The sequence below is a fragment of the Cajanus cajan genome, chromosome 2, assembly GCF_000230855.2.
Source record: "Cajanus cajan strain Asha chromosome 2, NIPB_CcT2T_4, whole genome shotgun sequence".
Taxonomy (NCBI): Eukaryota; Viridiplantae; Streptophyta; class Magnoliopsida; order Fabales; family Fabaceae; genus Cajanus; species Cajanus cajan.
Genome location: NC_138518.1, coordinates 66399217 through 66414843, shown reverse-complemented (window position 1 = coordinate 66414843; position 15627 = coordinate 66399217). Strand labels below are relative to the sequence as shown.

Below are 15627 nucleotides of genomic sequence, written 5' to 3'. Positions count from 1 at the left end.
TAATAATATAGATATATTCACATTCTTATAACTCACTTTCATCTCATTTTTTTTCCTCTTTTTATCCCAATCTTCCCTCCACTTCAATCTTAACTTTACTCTTAAAATTAAAATTGACAAAAGATGTCTAACTATTTAATATCTATCAAATTTTTGAAAAGAAATTATTTGTTTGACGATAAATACCCCATGATAATAATAAAAAAAACTTTAATTTTATAATTATTATATTAAATATAAATAAATATTAATTTGAATGTATTAAATATATTTACGTCAATTAAAACTTTCACCTTTATTCAAACCATTTAGCCAACTCACCTTACAACTTATCATTAATATCCTTCTTATCTGTGCCAGTTTAACACCAAGCTACATCAAAAAAATATTAGATGTAAAGTTTAATGGGAACAGTGAAGCAACGGTAACATTTGAGTTCAGTTTTTTGGAAGTTCCTTAAGGGGCACTTTGGGAAAATTGAAAAGTTAACGGAACCATTTGATATATATAACGTAAGTAAATCACTAGCACACAGAGAAAGATAGCAACCGCTAACAAAGTTGAAGAAAAAAAGGCCTTAGTGCTCAGTGCTAGATAACTTTTTCCTTTTTTCTTTTCTCATCTCTTACTTTCATAATTTCAACATCATACATTGATTCAACCAGTTTCATTCAGCCTCCACTGTCACTGAATCAGTCTAGGTTCTTCACTTTCACTTTCTATCTGGGAGGATCAAAGTGTGTGTTTTGTCCTCTCGCTGCTTCTTCTTCTGTGCTTCATAAGCAGTGATCATGGCAGCTATAAAGCCCGAGGAGATAAGCCACCCACCAATGGACCAACTTCAAGGCTTAGAGTACTGTATAGATTCAAACCCATCATGGGGTATGCATCACCACCTTCAAAGTTCAATCTTTTCTCAAACTGCATTGTTTGTGTTTTTGTTTCCTAGTTTAGTTTTCACTGAGTGGTATATGGTATATGATATATCTGTTGAAATTTTAACAGCTGAGACTATAGCTCTGGGTTTCCAGCATTACATTTTGGCCTTAGGAACTGCAGTGATGATCCCTTCATTTCTGGTGCCTGTGATGGGTGGAAGTGATGTAAGATGTTTCTATTTTCCATGTTCAAGTCCTTTTAGCTACTCCAGTTTGTTTTGTTGTTATGATTGATACTGATGATTTGTTTTTGATGTAGCATTGGAAAATCTTTATACTAAGGAAAAGTTTTGAAGTTTTGGTTGATTGTTTTTGTTTTATGTATTTGATTTTGTCACATGCTGGGTGGATCCCACCGAAATGAAGTTTGGTGGCTCTGAAATGAAATTGCCAATATATAGAGAGAGAATTGACATTTATGTATTGACTTCTTGTTGGTTCAGGATGATAAAGTGAGGGTGGTACAGACCCTGCTTTTTGTTGAAGGGATTAATACACTCTTGCAGACACTCTTTGGAACGCGATTACCAACCGTGGTAGGAGGATCATATGCATTCATGGTCCCCGTTATATCTATAATTCGTGATCCTTCCTTTGCAATGATAGAGGACCCACATCTGGTTAGTGCGTTTCTGTAATCTCTCTTTCATGTTTTGTCCTCAATTCAATTGTTATGTTGATATGGTTAAAGCTTATTCAATGTGAAAATTTATAGTTTTAACTAGAAAAAAGACCTTTACAGAGTAGCGAGCTATACACATTAGTGTCATATTTATTGTTAAGCTTGTTGGCAGTACGTTGGCCCTACATAAGGTGGTGAAATTTGTCTTCTTTTACTAGCCATTCATTACACAGGGAAAATAACTTGGGACAAAGTTTAGAATAATAATGTGCATGAGAAAACGTTAAAATCATGTTGAATTTGTCATCTCCGTTGCTTAAATTAACGCCTTTCTATTCAACTCCAGAGATTTCTTAGCACAATGAGAGCAGTCCAAGGAGCTCTAATAGTAGCTTCAAGCATACAAATAATTCTGGGATTTAGCCAAATATGGGCTATTTGTTCTAGGTAAGTTTTTTATTTTTTTTATTTTTTTTTTATGTGGAAGTATGCATACATTTAAAGTCATATATCCGCTATTAGCATGAAACTTGAATACCACATTCCATAGCCTATATATATCTAATAATTGATGTCCTCATCCTTTCTATTCAGATTTTTCAGCCCACTGGGAATGGTTCCAGTAATTGCATTAGTTGGCTTTGGATTATTTGACAGAGGCTTCCTTGTGGTATAACACTAAACCACATGTTGCTTGTACTATATGTCAGGATATCTTAATTATAAAATTTAATAGTATTTTTTTCTTGGCTCATGTTTAACAAATTACACTGTCCTTTCTCAGGTGGGGACTTGCGTTGAAATTGGAGTTCCCATGCTAATCCTGTTTATAGCCTTCTCTCAGGTACAAATTATATTTACTGTAGTTATCTCATACACAGTGAAAAAAAAGGTTGTAACAAGCTTCTAGATAACAAATAGAAAATAAAGTTTTTGAAATTTCACCAGCATAGGCTTGAACTAATAAGCTTAAGTACCCAAAACCCTTGTCACTAACCACTCCTAATTATGTGTTATGTGCAGTACTTGAAGAATTTTCAGATAAGACAAGTACCTATACTAGAGCGATTTGCTCTACTGATAGCAACAACAGTGATATGGGCATATGCACATTTGTTAACAGCAAGTGGAGCATACAAACACCGCCCGGACTTAACCCAGCGTAGTTGCAGGACAGACAGGGCAAATCTCATTTCTTCTGCTCCATGGTTGGTACCAAAAGGATCTTTGTTGTTGAATATTTGTATACACACACATACTTTTACTGTTAAAAAATTATTATGTACATGAATATAGCCAAATAATACGATTGAGCCACTTATTGACTCTTGAAAATGTTGTGGCAGGATAAAGATTCCATACCCTCTTGAGTGGGGTGCTCCTACATTTGATGCTGGCCATGCTTTTGGAATGATGGCTGCTGTGTTAGTCTCATTAGTTGAGGTATTGCCACGTGCTAAAAATTAATTGCTCTACAAAATAGTATATGCACAAATAAAGTAAAAGTTTTACCCATAACATATCGTAAATTTGTTAATATTTTACTTATGCTTAATTGCATTTTTTTTTATATAAATTTTACATTTTCACACCCTATTAATTGATTGTCGTTGTTAGTTGATTATTAACAACGTAATATATTAATATGTGACATACTGATATATTGATATGTCATGTTAATTATAAACATATATTATTAATGTAATATATAAATGATAATGTGGTAATGTGACATGTCAACATAATAAATATGAGAAACAAACATAATCATAAAATATGTAAAATTTTAAAATTGAGTGACAACATATTGATTGTAAAAAGTGCAGTTACTGATGGTAAAAAGTGGAATTAAGCCTTTGTCTTAAAACCTTGTTAAAATCTTTTTCTTCTTTTTCCTCTTTTCAGTCAACTGGGGCATACAAAGCAGCATCACGTCTAGCAAGTGCCACACCACCTCCTGCTCACGTCCTGAGCCGTGGTATTGGTTGGCAGGGAATCGGAATCTTGCTGAATGGCCTTTTTGGAACACTCACTGGTTCAACAGTTTCTGTGTAAGTGCTATTGTTCTTCATGAAGTAATATTCATTCTTTTCTTCACTTTTTATTGGGGACACAAATTGATTCTTTTAGGACTATGACAGAGAGAACGTGGGGCTTCTAGGAAGCAACCGTATTGGCAGTCGAAGGGTCATTCAAGTTTCAGCTGGCTTTATGATATTCTTCTCCATGTTAGGTGTGTGGAATAACATCAATGTGTAAATTAATTCCAACTAATTTCATAGTGTTACTTGAAGTTCATAGTGTGCTTCTCTCTTCAGGAAAATTTGGAGCCTTATTTGCATCAATACCATTCCCCATTTTTGCTGCTGTGTACTGTGTTTTGTTTGGAATTGTGGGTGAGTACCACCAACTAAACTAACTATGCCTTTTTGTTTCTATTTGATTCCTTCCTCTACCTTGTTATGACAATTATATTGCTAATTTGTTTTTCCAGCTTCTGTGGGGCTATCATTTTTGCAATTCACCAACATGAACTCCATGAGGAACCTCTTTATTTGTGGTGTTGCCCTCTTCTTAGGTTTGTCCATTCCTGAGTATTTCAGAGAATACACTATCAGGGCCTTTCATGGCCCTGCTCATACAAAGGCTGGATGGGTGAGTTCATTGTTTTATCTCTCTCATAGTGAACACCATGTTCAATGACAAAACTTAGATGGAGTTTAAGTTTTCAACTTTTTATGGTACCTTTTTTTTTAATATTATTAGAGTTTTACTACAAATAATATACATAATAAATATTTGACTCGGACTTTGATAGGAGAATCAATAACCTATAAAGAGAATCATTGCATCTAAGTTTTGTTATACATTTAACTAAAACCAATTTTAGGACCTTGACATACATTCTTTTCATGGAAAATATAATAATGAAATTGAGTTTTTGTCCTTTGGTTTTGCAGTTCAATGATTTCCTCAATACTATATTCTTTTCTTCCCCAACCGTTGCATTGATTGTTGGTGTGTTCTTGGACAACACTCTTGACTACAAGGATAGTGCGAAAGATAGAGGAATGCCATGGTGGGCTAAGTTTAGAACATTTAAAGGAGATGGCAGAAATGAAGAATTTTACACCCTACCTTTCAACCTCAACCGCTTCTTCCCTCCATCCTAAAAGACTGAAGTGGAAAAACATCATTTCCAAATAAGGGTTTGGGAGTGAAGAGCTAGACAAAATGTTCATGTATGTATTTTCAGGAAGCAGAGGAATTTGGTTTAATTACAGTTTTTCATTATAATACAACAAAAACTTGCTTGTGAATTAAATTTTTAACTTAGTTCTCAATTTTTTAATTCGTTTGCTTATTCTCAATATTTATTGTTCTTTTCATTCTTTCTTTCCCTTGCTTGCTTAAATAGGCAAATTTTATTATTCATTTGTGAACTTGTTTGTAATATTATGAAGTAGTGGAATTTTTCAATATTATCATCACATCGTATACTAAATAAACTATTAGCGTAGTTTTTTTTTTTTTTTAATTTTTAATTACATGCATTATTTCTAAAGTATTAACAATAATATTTTAGAAATAATGTATGTAATAAAAAAGAATATAGCTTTAATAATAAATTAATTTAATATGCAATGACAATAAATAAATAAATAACTTTAGTAAAATTTTCACCGAAATATATATTTTTGTAGATTATAGATTTTTTCCAAATTTATTACATAAATAACAAAGTGGCACTTAAGTAATTAACAACAGTCCTTATAAATTGAGAGATTACACGGTGTTATTTATTTATTGATAGTAGTGTTGTAACAAGGTGAAGTAATGACATTTTGAAAAGTCACTTACTTGGTAAAGTTTTATAAACTAAATTCTAGTAATCAATACTTACAACGTTAATATTTGAGGATTTATCAAATAAGGAATATGAGAATAAAGGACAAACAGATATAATTTTTTTTCCAGGTACGGGTAGAGAAGGAATAGTCAAGCTAAACTTCGTCTTGAATAAATTTAATTTGTTTTCTGGATCTAATTTATGTATCCTTGATATGATTTTTTTAAAATTTAATCTAAATTTTAAAAAGTCTTATGAAAGTAGGGAGTCTATTTTTTTAAAAAAATATTTTTGTTATAAAATCATTTATTTTCATATTATAAATTAGAATATTTATCATTGAACACATGAATCAATAAAAATGAAATAGTTTTAAATTAATCAAATGATGAGTTTTATCGTTTATAATAATCATATTTAGTTAAGGAAAAACTTCCCACTCATAATAATCACACTTAAACATAATTGATTCCAATAAAAGATATTGTATTTAGAAAAGAATAAACAGAATATTTATTTTCTAATAAAAAATAAAATATCTAATTTATAAAGTAAAATCCTCACTCTATTAATTAGAGATCCTCAATATTTCTGTACTTTTATTTGAAGATGTATTTCATAGGCATTCTTTACAATTAATTACTCTCTCATCTTTTAGTATGAAATAAATCATTATTCTCTTTTAGTCTTCATTATAAGAATATAGACATACTTTAATGTATTGATGGATAATATCTAATCTTTATTTGTCAAATCTATTAATTCTTATATAATTAAATATATTTATTCATCTATTAACAATCCAACTTATAGTCATTCATGAAAAAAAAATATCATGAATTAGGTTGTCATTAAATGTAAGTATTGTTTCAACCATTCAATTTAACGAGTATATTTTAATAAAATTTAAATTTATAACATAATTAATAAAAATGAATATATTTAATTAATTATTTTTATTAGCCTCAATAAATTAATCATTTATTTTTATATAAAATATAAAACTGTGAAGGTAGTAAGAAATATCTCTCCCCAAGGATTTTAAAAATATTTCTATATTACAACTGAAACTATTTATTAGCATAAATAAAAAATATAATTTTATATAGTAATACAATTCTTTACTTGGCAGGCTAGTAGGTGTGTAGAAAGAAGAATAAAAGACAAGGGCGTATTGTAAATTGTAATGTAAATATGGTGTTGCAGATATTTGTTGTTGTAGAGACTAAAAACTAAAAAACAGTTATGCAACAAGTTGGTGACGGTGACGGTGACGGAAGGATTAAATAGACCAGTAAGCTATAAAGAACAAGTCTCTCTTCCCTCATCCCACAACACTCATGTCTGACCAGGTGCGTTCACCCCCTTTTTTTCGAATCTCGTTAAATTGCAAAACCACCTTCTAATTTTCCTTATTTCCGAGGATCAACCTGCTAACACTTCTATAGCCCTCCAATTCTTCTTCTTTTATTCTTCCCCTTCCTCATCTGATTATGCTAAGGACTGTTAGGGTTTTTTCTTTTTCTATTTTTCTTTTCTGGTGAAGAAAAATCTTTCCTTCGCTGAAGATTTTGGTTATTGAGCTTAAAAGAGAATACCCCTTTAGCTCAGTTTCATCTTGATCGGTGTTTTTTTTTATTTATGAGATTTTATTTATTTATTTGGGGTCTGGGGAGAGGTTCTGAACTGGGTGTCTAATGATTCAGGATTTTGTCTTCATTTTTGCTTGTTATTTACTATATTCGTCACGCTTGCTTGTTTGTTTTTGCTGTTATGTTTGCTTGTCTTCAACCTTTTTTTAACCAGCTTGTTTCCTTAATTTCTCTAATCTAACATCATCCTTGTGCTGTCTACCTAGTACCTATCTTTTGTTATGGAGCTTAGATTTTGAATAAATGAATTGCAATATGATCTGGTTAGCACTCTGTATCCTTCTGGTCAGTCTCTTCTGGCTAGCGAGTGTGTTACTATGTTTTCGATGACTATTTTCTTTTCTTCCAACTTTACCTTCTTTGAGACAACGAATCGTTTTGAAATATGTGCAAAACATTTGAAATTGTAGTATTCAATTCTTATATGTTGTTAATAATTGTGGCAATTTGACAGATGTCTACCTCTGTTGAGAATGGAAATGATTCTCTGAATGGTCACATCATATCCACTACAGTTGGAGGTAAAAATGGGAAGCCCAAACAGGTATTTTCTTTGTGAAACCCACTTTTCCTTTAATTTGACAACTATTAACCATCTTATTTTCTGATTCTGAGTTTGTTAAAAATGTAACTTGGAGTCTTGGATCTTTAAATGCTATGGGATTTAGGTGATTTCACCTCTGACCCATGCTAAATATTTGGTTGAAAATTTAATGTCTCTGTTGATGTTTCTTGTAGACAATAAGGTACATTGCGGAACGCATCGTGGGAGCTGGGTCATTTGGAATTGTCTTCTTGGTAGGCCAATACTATATTCATAGCTGATACCATCTCCATATATTTTGGCACATGCTGATAATTTTTCCTCTTAGGCTAAATGCTTGGAAACGGGGGAGCCTGTGGCCATTAAGAAAGTATTACAGGACAGAAGATATAAGAATCATGAGCTACAGTTAATGCGCAAGATGGACCATCCAAATGTAATCTCTTTGAAGCATCGTTTCTTTTCCACTACAAGTGCAGATGAACTTTTCCTTAATTTGGTGATGGAATATATTCCAGAGTCTATGTATCGAGTCTCAAAGTTCTATAGTAATACTAATCAAAGAATGCCACTTATCTATGTAAAACTTTACATGCATCAGGTATGCTTCAGATTTTCTGGGGATTGATAACGTTTTGTTTTATCTTTTCACATCCTGATATAGGTCTTTGGTACAAATATAGATTTTCCGGGGGCTGGCTTATATCCACACTGTCCCTGGGGTTTGCCACAGAGATTTGACGCCTCAAAATATACTGGTTTGCTCATATATTCTTGCTGAATGGACATTATTATTAAGACTTTCTTTCCAAATAAAGGAACTATTTCCTAATCTGATGTCATTTTCCGTATTCTCTAGGTTGACCCACTTACACACCAGGTTAAGATATGTGATTTTGGAAGTGCAAAAGTGTTGGTATGTTGACTTCATTCTCAGCAACTCAAACACATTTGTATTTTGTTTATCATCATCATCATTATTATTATTATTATATCTAATAAATAAGACTAGATTCTCCTTTAATTATATTAGATCTCAACCAAGTATTATCAATTAACATCATTGATTAGAACCTTGAGGGAACCAACCAAAAAAGCTAACCGTTGTAGTGGGAAAGTTCAAGGCCTCATACTCATAAACCCCATACTAGAATCCCATATTTCCAACTTAGGGCATAAGCTATGAAGCCTAGATACTTAGTACGACATGGGTGCGATACGACACAGATACGGGGATATGAATTTCTTTTTGAAATTAAGGATACGATATGTTAGAAAAAATAGAAAATTTTATATAAATATAAAATATTGGTAAAAAAGAAGAAGAGAGAAATGTATCTTTGTAGAATATGTATATTAACTTTTAAAAGGTTTTTTCCATTTAAAAATTTTAAAACTAAATAAAAAATTAAAATATTAATAAAACGAACATTTGGGTAAAAAAAACGTATCCAAGCTGTATCACATGTTATAAAGCCGTATCCAGCCATTGTGAGCTGTATCAAAGCCATATCAAAGCCTTATCCAATAATTATTTAAAAAAAAAATAATAATAATCGGATACTCCTTGGATACGTATCCTAGCCGTATCGGTGTCTAATATGGGTTCAACACCGATACTTTTCCATTTTTGGAGTATTCGGGCTTCATAGGGAATAAGTTCCATACTCATACCTTGCAATTGGATCCTAACAGTAACAGTCACCTTTGATGGTGTATATGACAAGGATGTCACAATTGGAATTCCGGAAATTGTGGCCAGGAGATGGTGAAAAGAAAACAAAGAATTAATTTTTTATTGATTGATGTTTTCAAATAACTATCAAAGTTTATTAAATTGTTATAAATTGGAAAACCCTTTTTTATTAAAAAATATAGTTTGCACCCTAATACTTTAAAAGTGGTTGGTTACCTTGTAATTAATTGTGCAACTATTAATAATTTTTAAAATATTTGTTTTAACCCCAAGATAAAATAAGAAATTGAATAAAAAAAAGGGGAAATTATTTTTTTTAGATTATTTTAGTTCAGTAGATAGTTTCCTTACTCTGAAGCGTCCCACGATGCAACAGAGAACTGAAAGCTATGTCCATCATGTCATACTTGCTTTGTTTCATTATTTTCAGGAACTTCTCTTCTGCTTGCCCTTCTTTGTTTCCTTCGATTTACTCTCTCTCATCTTATTGGAAAAAATCCAAGTTTCACATGGACTAGAGATTAGACAATTAAATAGTATATAAGTGAAAAGCAACCCTCACCTTACAAGTCGGCTTTGTAGGGTTGAGTTAGACTCAAATCCACTATTTTAAGATGGTATCAGAGCTATCTAAATCCACTTTAAATGGGTCACCTACCATTGATACATGCACCCATTCCTAGATCATTAAAAAGGGTCACCTATCATTTATCCACATACCAAGTCTAATAGTGCTGGACGTGAGGGGGTGTATTGGGAAAAATCCAAGTCTCACATCGACTAGAGATTAGGTAATTGAATAGTATACAAGTGGAAAACAACCCTCATCTTACAAGCCGGTTTTGTAGGGTTGAGTTAGGCCCAAATCTACTATTCTAAGATATTGGGAAAAATTCAAGTTTCATATCGACTAGAGATTAAGAAATTAAATAATATATAAGTGGAAAACAACTCCCACCTTACAAGCCAGTTTTGTAGGGTTGAGTTAGGTTCAAATTCACTATTCTAAGATGGTATCAAAGCTTTCCTAGATTCTTAAAGTGGGCCGCCTATCCTAGATTATTCAAAAGGGCTACTTACCATTTATCCACGTACCAAGTCCAATAGTACTGGACGTGAGGGGGTGTATTGGGAAAAATTTAAGTCCCACATCGACTAGAGATTAGGAAATTAAATAATATATAAGTGGAAAACAACTTTCACCTCACAAGCAGGTTTTGTAGGGCTGAGTTAGGCTCAAATCTACTATTCTAAGACATCTTCCACACTATAATACCTGTCTCCTCATCGAGTGATTCCTACTGCAATAAGCCAATAACTATATTGTAACTGGTTTACTCTTCATATCTTTTGTAGGGTTGAGTTAGGCTCAAATCCACTATTCTAAGACATCTTCCACACTATAATACTTGTCTCCTCATCGAGTGATTCCTACTGCAATAAGCCAATAACTATATTTGTAACTGGTTTACTCTTCATACCCTGATCACTGGGTTCAAACCTTACTATTTCTACTTTTAGGACCTATTTGAATAAACTTTTCTATAAACACTTCTAGAAAAAGAAAAGATCGAATTAACTTCCTTATAAGCTAAAATTAGATTATACGCAAGTTAAAAAAATATTTTGGAGAAGTTAATATGAGATAGCTTCTCTAAATTAGCATATGTAACTTCTGCGCAACAGTGAAGGTGTGTGTATGGTGTGCAGAGCTGTACAGAGAGTGATTATTAGAACTAGGGAGAGGAATGAAGTGGTCAGCAAATTAGAGTAAGTGGCTGGTAGCTGCAAGGATGTGATTGAGGGAACTGAAAGATGAGAGAGGAGATAGAAACAAGTTTTTTTTCCTTCAAATAGATATCAAATTACTATAATATCCCTAAAACGTGTTAACTAAAGAGATGAATGAGTTTTTTGTCATAAATTTTGTGTGTAGATTGCTAATGCATTCCAACTAAAAAATTGTATGTATATTAGCAATCCCCACATATATATTTCAACATTTTATCTTTGTCACATAAACCTTTTATATGATATTGTTTTGGCCTTTTGGGTAGACCAAGCAGTTTTGGTTTTTGATATTGCTGTGTTTTGGGCCTTTTGGGTAATCCATTCTTTTTGTTAGTCAAGTAGCCTTGTATAACTTAAGAGAGGGGGGAGGGTGAATTAAGTTATCCAATTTTTCTTCCTTTATGAGTTTTTAGAAATGCTTTCTTATAAATTCTATTTCTTAGACAAATTGTATATAAAGATTAATGATGCAAAACTACTTAAAGACAATTAAATAACAATTAAAAGTGTAGGGAAAGAAGAATTGCAAATTTGTTTTATACTGGTTCGGCCAATCTTGCCTACGTCCAGTCCTCAAGTCTCCAACTTGAGATTTTCACTATTCTTGTAATTCTTACAAGACTTGAATCCTCTAACACCTTGGAACTCCCTTTCCTTGTGTTGAGATTCAAAAACTAACGAGGATAAAAACTCTTTCTCCTTTACAGATCAAATGATCAAGTGGGTATAACAAAATAACTCTCTTTGAATAGTAGATATTACACTTTGAAGATCTTAATGAATTCTTTAGAGAATAATGCAAATGACTTTGGCCAAGAAGTTTTGTAAATATCTTTTTCACAATAGAGTTCGTAACCTTCTTCTGAAAAATTATAGGTATTTATAGACAATTATTTCTTAGGTTGTGTCTTTTTATGAAGAGTTGTAACTCTTTACAATTTTTCAAAAAAGATACTCTGGTAATCGATTACAAGGAATTGGTAGTTGATTACAACAGTTTTAAGTTCAAAAATAATTTGAAACGTTGTATTTTTTAAATTCAAATTTTGAAGTTCCCTCTTCTAGTAATCGATTACAAGGTCTAGTAATCGATTACCAAAACACGTTTTTAGCATTTGATATTACTAGTTTTGCTTTTTGAAAACTTATGAATTTAGAAGCTTTTACTTACTAGTCAAAATTATTTTTGTATAGTTTTTTGAACACTTTACTTTTTACTTTCTTTTTCAAAATCTTATTCTTATATTCAAAAAGACTAAGTTTAAGTATTTCTTGAAATCCTTATTTTAATGTCCAAGTAAAATTTGCAATTTCAAAAAGTTCCTTTTACATATTAAGCTAAATTGACAAGACTTATCTAGTTAATTCTTGAGATCTTTCTTCTTGATCAACTTGTTTTAGCTTGACCTTTTATTTTCTACAATGCTTTGACATCATCAAAACTTTGTGCATATGTTCTTCAACACTTTTTTTGTGTTTTCTGGAGGTTTTTGTATGTTATATATGCATTAAATTTATGCGTTCATAAGCTTTTGAATTATGACTCCTATTACAATGTCCACAATCATTTTTTTTCCGACCGGCATTTCTTGTTTATTTGGGATTTTGTGTGATCAGGTCAAAGGTGAAGCTAATATATCACATATATGTTCACTTTTCTATCGGGCTCCGGAACTTATGTTTGGTGCCACTGAGTATACTACTTCAATTGATATTTGGTCAGCTGGCTGTGTCCTTGCTGAACTGCTTTTGGGCAAGGTTTGTCATTGCTTTTATTCTACTGATAAAATGATGCAAATAGTCGCATACTCAATACTATTTACTACCTACATACCATCTGACACATGGAACTTTTGAAGCCATTATTTCCTGGCGAAAATGCAGTGGATCAGCTTGTAGAGATTATCAAGGTGCAATTGGTGTTGCAACATGTTAGATTTCTAAGATCATATCACTCTTGTCATAAGAAGTCAGCTCAATAAAATATGTATTTCATTTTCAGGTTCTTGGCACACCCACTCAGGAGGAAGTTCCTTGTATGAATCCAAACAAAAAAAACTTCAAGTTTCCGCAGGTTAGAGCACATTCATGGCACAAGGGCTACATTTTTAGCTCTCTTCTGCCAGTTGGTTTTTCAGATTATCAAAGTAAAGTGAAAAGAAAAGAATCCTGGAAATTCTAAACCATATAAATTTTGAGTGTAGATATTCCATGAAAAAATGCCTCCAGAAGCAATTGATCTTGCTTCCCGGCTTCTGCAGTATTCCCCAAGTCTTCGATGTACTGCGGTGAGTGTCATGCTCTAATTGTGATTTATTTGTCTGTGTGCAAATAATTTGTCTTTCTTCAATGTGCCAGTCTATTTTTCTTCTGAATCTTATCATTTACATTAGTGACTGGTATATATATTATCTAGCATAGCAGTTTGAGGAGATTTTCTTTTGTTACGCAGCTAGAAGCATGTGCACACCCATTCTTTGATGAACTCCGTGAACCCAATGCTCAGTTGCCGGATGGTAGTCCATTTCCCCCTTTATTCAACTTTAAACAAGAGGTGAGTGTGGCTGCCTCATCTTTTTTGCTTTGAACGAAGGTTACAAAAATCCAAATGCCCGACAATACAATTTTATGATCAAGATTCAAGATCAACATCCTATATACCAAAATTTGATAGATAACTTCATCATGAATATACCCATGACCTGATATTCAGTTAAGTCTCTTACGTGTTTATGTTCTCTGTTTACAGTTATCTGGAGCATCTCCAGAGCTTATTGATAAATTGATACCTGACCACGTGAAGCGGTAGATAGGGCTATGATATGTCCATTTGGCTGGAACATGATGTTAAGCTCGGCAAAGCCACAATATGACCATTTGTTTATCTGGAACAGGATGTTTAAGCTTGGCAAAGTGTATAGGATACAAGTTAAAAGAGGGGTAGCATCTTATAGTCTAAATTACAAGTTATTATATGGTGGCAGTGTAATTCTGTGCCTGACTGGGACCAAGAATTGGGTTCTGGGTAGCAGCAGTTGATCCACCACTCCAGCCAACATATATGAAGCATGAGAACTCTAAAATTAATGTGGACACGTACCGGGTACACACTGAGTACTGTAGGTACCAGGTATATAACATGATTATTTTTCAAAAAAAGTAAATTAACTCGGTATGAATACACTTGGGCACTATTTGGGTATGTACTGTCCCAAACTTGTGGTGGATCGTTTATGGTGCTACAATCCCCAAACATCCTTGAAGGATTTAGTTTTTATACATTCAAATCGTCATCCGCTCCCAAAATAAGAGATTATAGTGAGGATGAAAGCAAAATGTTAAATATTGGTGGAAATAAATAGGATTTATTTGAAGGGCTTGAAGTTCAAGTTCTTACTCTGTCCTGATGAAGCTGATGTGGACCATTAATTAGGATTATCATATCTATTTATTTAGTCTTGATTTTTTCATCTTTTTTCTTTTTTTCTTTATCTTAACCTATCTTGATATTTGAATTTGAGAATCTTGATTTCAGATCCTTATTTTATTGTTTAGGATAATTGTTCATTTTGATCCTATTAATTGGGAATCTCTATTTTTATTTTAGCAATAAGGATCAATTAGGATTTTTGTTAGGGATATCTTTGTAGCCTTTTTTAAAGGCAGACTTTATTGAAATATTATCAATGAGAAATAACTTCCAGAAAAACTTGTGTTGGTTTAGGAGGGGTTCTGTCCTAGTCGAGTTTGCTTCTTGCTTCTAAAATTTGGGTTAATTTATCAGGACAAGAGCTCTGTATTTTATTTTTTTTTCGTCTTGATCATGTTTATATAAGAAAATTTCTCATCTGTATCTTTTTAAGTTTACACTAACAAACTTGCGTGGTTGTACCCAAGATTTTTTTAAAATTACGTATTTTTTATCCTGTACCCATATCCATCCAACATAGGCCAACATGCTCCTTGTGAAATGTAATGTTGGGTTTGCCTGTTTCTCACTTCAAACACATGTCCTGATTCTTGTTCAATTGCTGAGCCTTCCATTTTTTTTTTAATCTTCATGTTATATTAGGACTTTATGCATAGATTTCTCGTTTTGAGCGTATCAGTGCATTATTTCTTCCGAACTGTTGAGCTTGTGGACATGATTAACCAGTCTGTTGTCGGTGGCACTGAAGATGATTAATTATCATCTTAGGTACACATGCCATCAAATAATTGCTCTGGTTGAATGAAATATTACAGCTGACTTGTGCTACATTGAATATCATCGTAGTTATGAAGATTTATTAGATTATGAATCGATTATTCTATACTTATTTTTTTTTTATAAAAAAAAAGTGTGGCAAATAAATTCTAGTTTGGCCGTGAGGAATTTTCTCTCACACATGTTGATCCTGCTAATCACGTTTATGTTTGCAGTTGTGCAAGTGGTTATATTTGAAAAATAAGGTCACACAACTGGCTAGTTTCCGATTTCAGTAATATAGATTTAGATGCTTTGCACATGACATGATAGTACAGAGTAAAAATG

The 15627-nt window shown here is 32.4% G+C and overlaps 2 protein-coding genes across 2 annotated transcripts; both read left to right on the top strand.

Annotated features, from left to right (window-relative positions):
* The first annotated feature begins 522 nt into the window (after nucleotides 1-522).
* Nucleotides 523-4933, top strand: LOC109788241 (nucleobase-ascorbate transporter 2). Its single transcript, XM_020346922.3, has 13 exons — nucleotides 523-882; nucleotides 1006-1103; nucleotides 1382-1558; nucleotides 1907-2007; nucleotides 2155-2230; nucleotides 2345-2404; nucleotides 2584-2768; nucleotides 2907-3003; nucleotides 3466-3611; nucleotides 3702-3793; nucleotides 3879-3956; nucleotides 4055-4215; nucleotides 4521-4933. Exons 1-13 carry the CDS (start codon nucleotides 792-794, stop codon nucleotides 4731-4733), a joined length of 1575 nt encoding a protein of 524 aa, XP_020202511.1. The 5' UTR covers nucleotides 523-791; the 3' UTR covers nucleotides 4734-4933.
* A 1676-nt stretch (nucleotides 4934-6609) lies between these two features.
* LOC109788240 (shaggy-related protein kinase eta) lies at nucleotides 6610-14802 on the top strand. Its single transcript, XM_020346921.3, has 12 exons — nucleotides 6610-6762; nucleotides 7517-7606; nucleotides 7801-7860; nucleotides 7935-8207; nucleotides 8290-8364; nucleotides 8466-8522; nucleotides 12711-12851; nucleotides 12953-13003; nucleotides 13096-13167; nucleotides 13298-13381; nucleotides 13546-13647; nucleotides 13843-14802. Exons 1-12 carry the CDS (start codon nucleotides 6751-6753, stop codon nucleotides 13900-13902), a joined length of 1077 nt encoding a protein of 358 aa, XP_020202510.1. The 5' UTR covers nucleotides 6610-6750; the 3' UTR covers nucleotides 13903-14802.
* The last annotated feature ends 825 nt before the right edge of the window (nucleotides 14803-15627 follow it).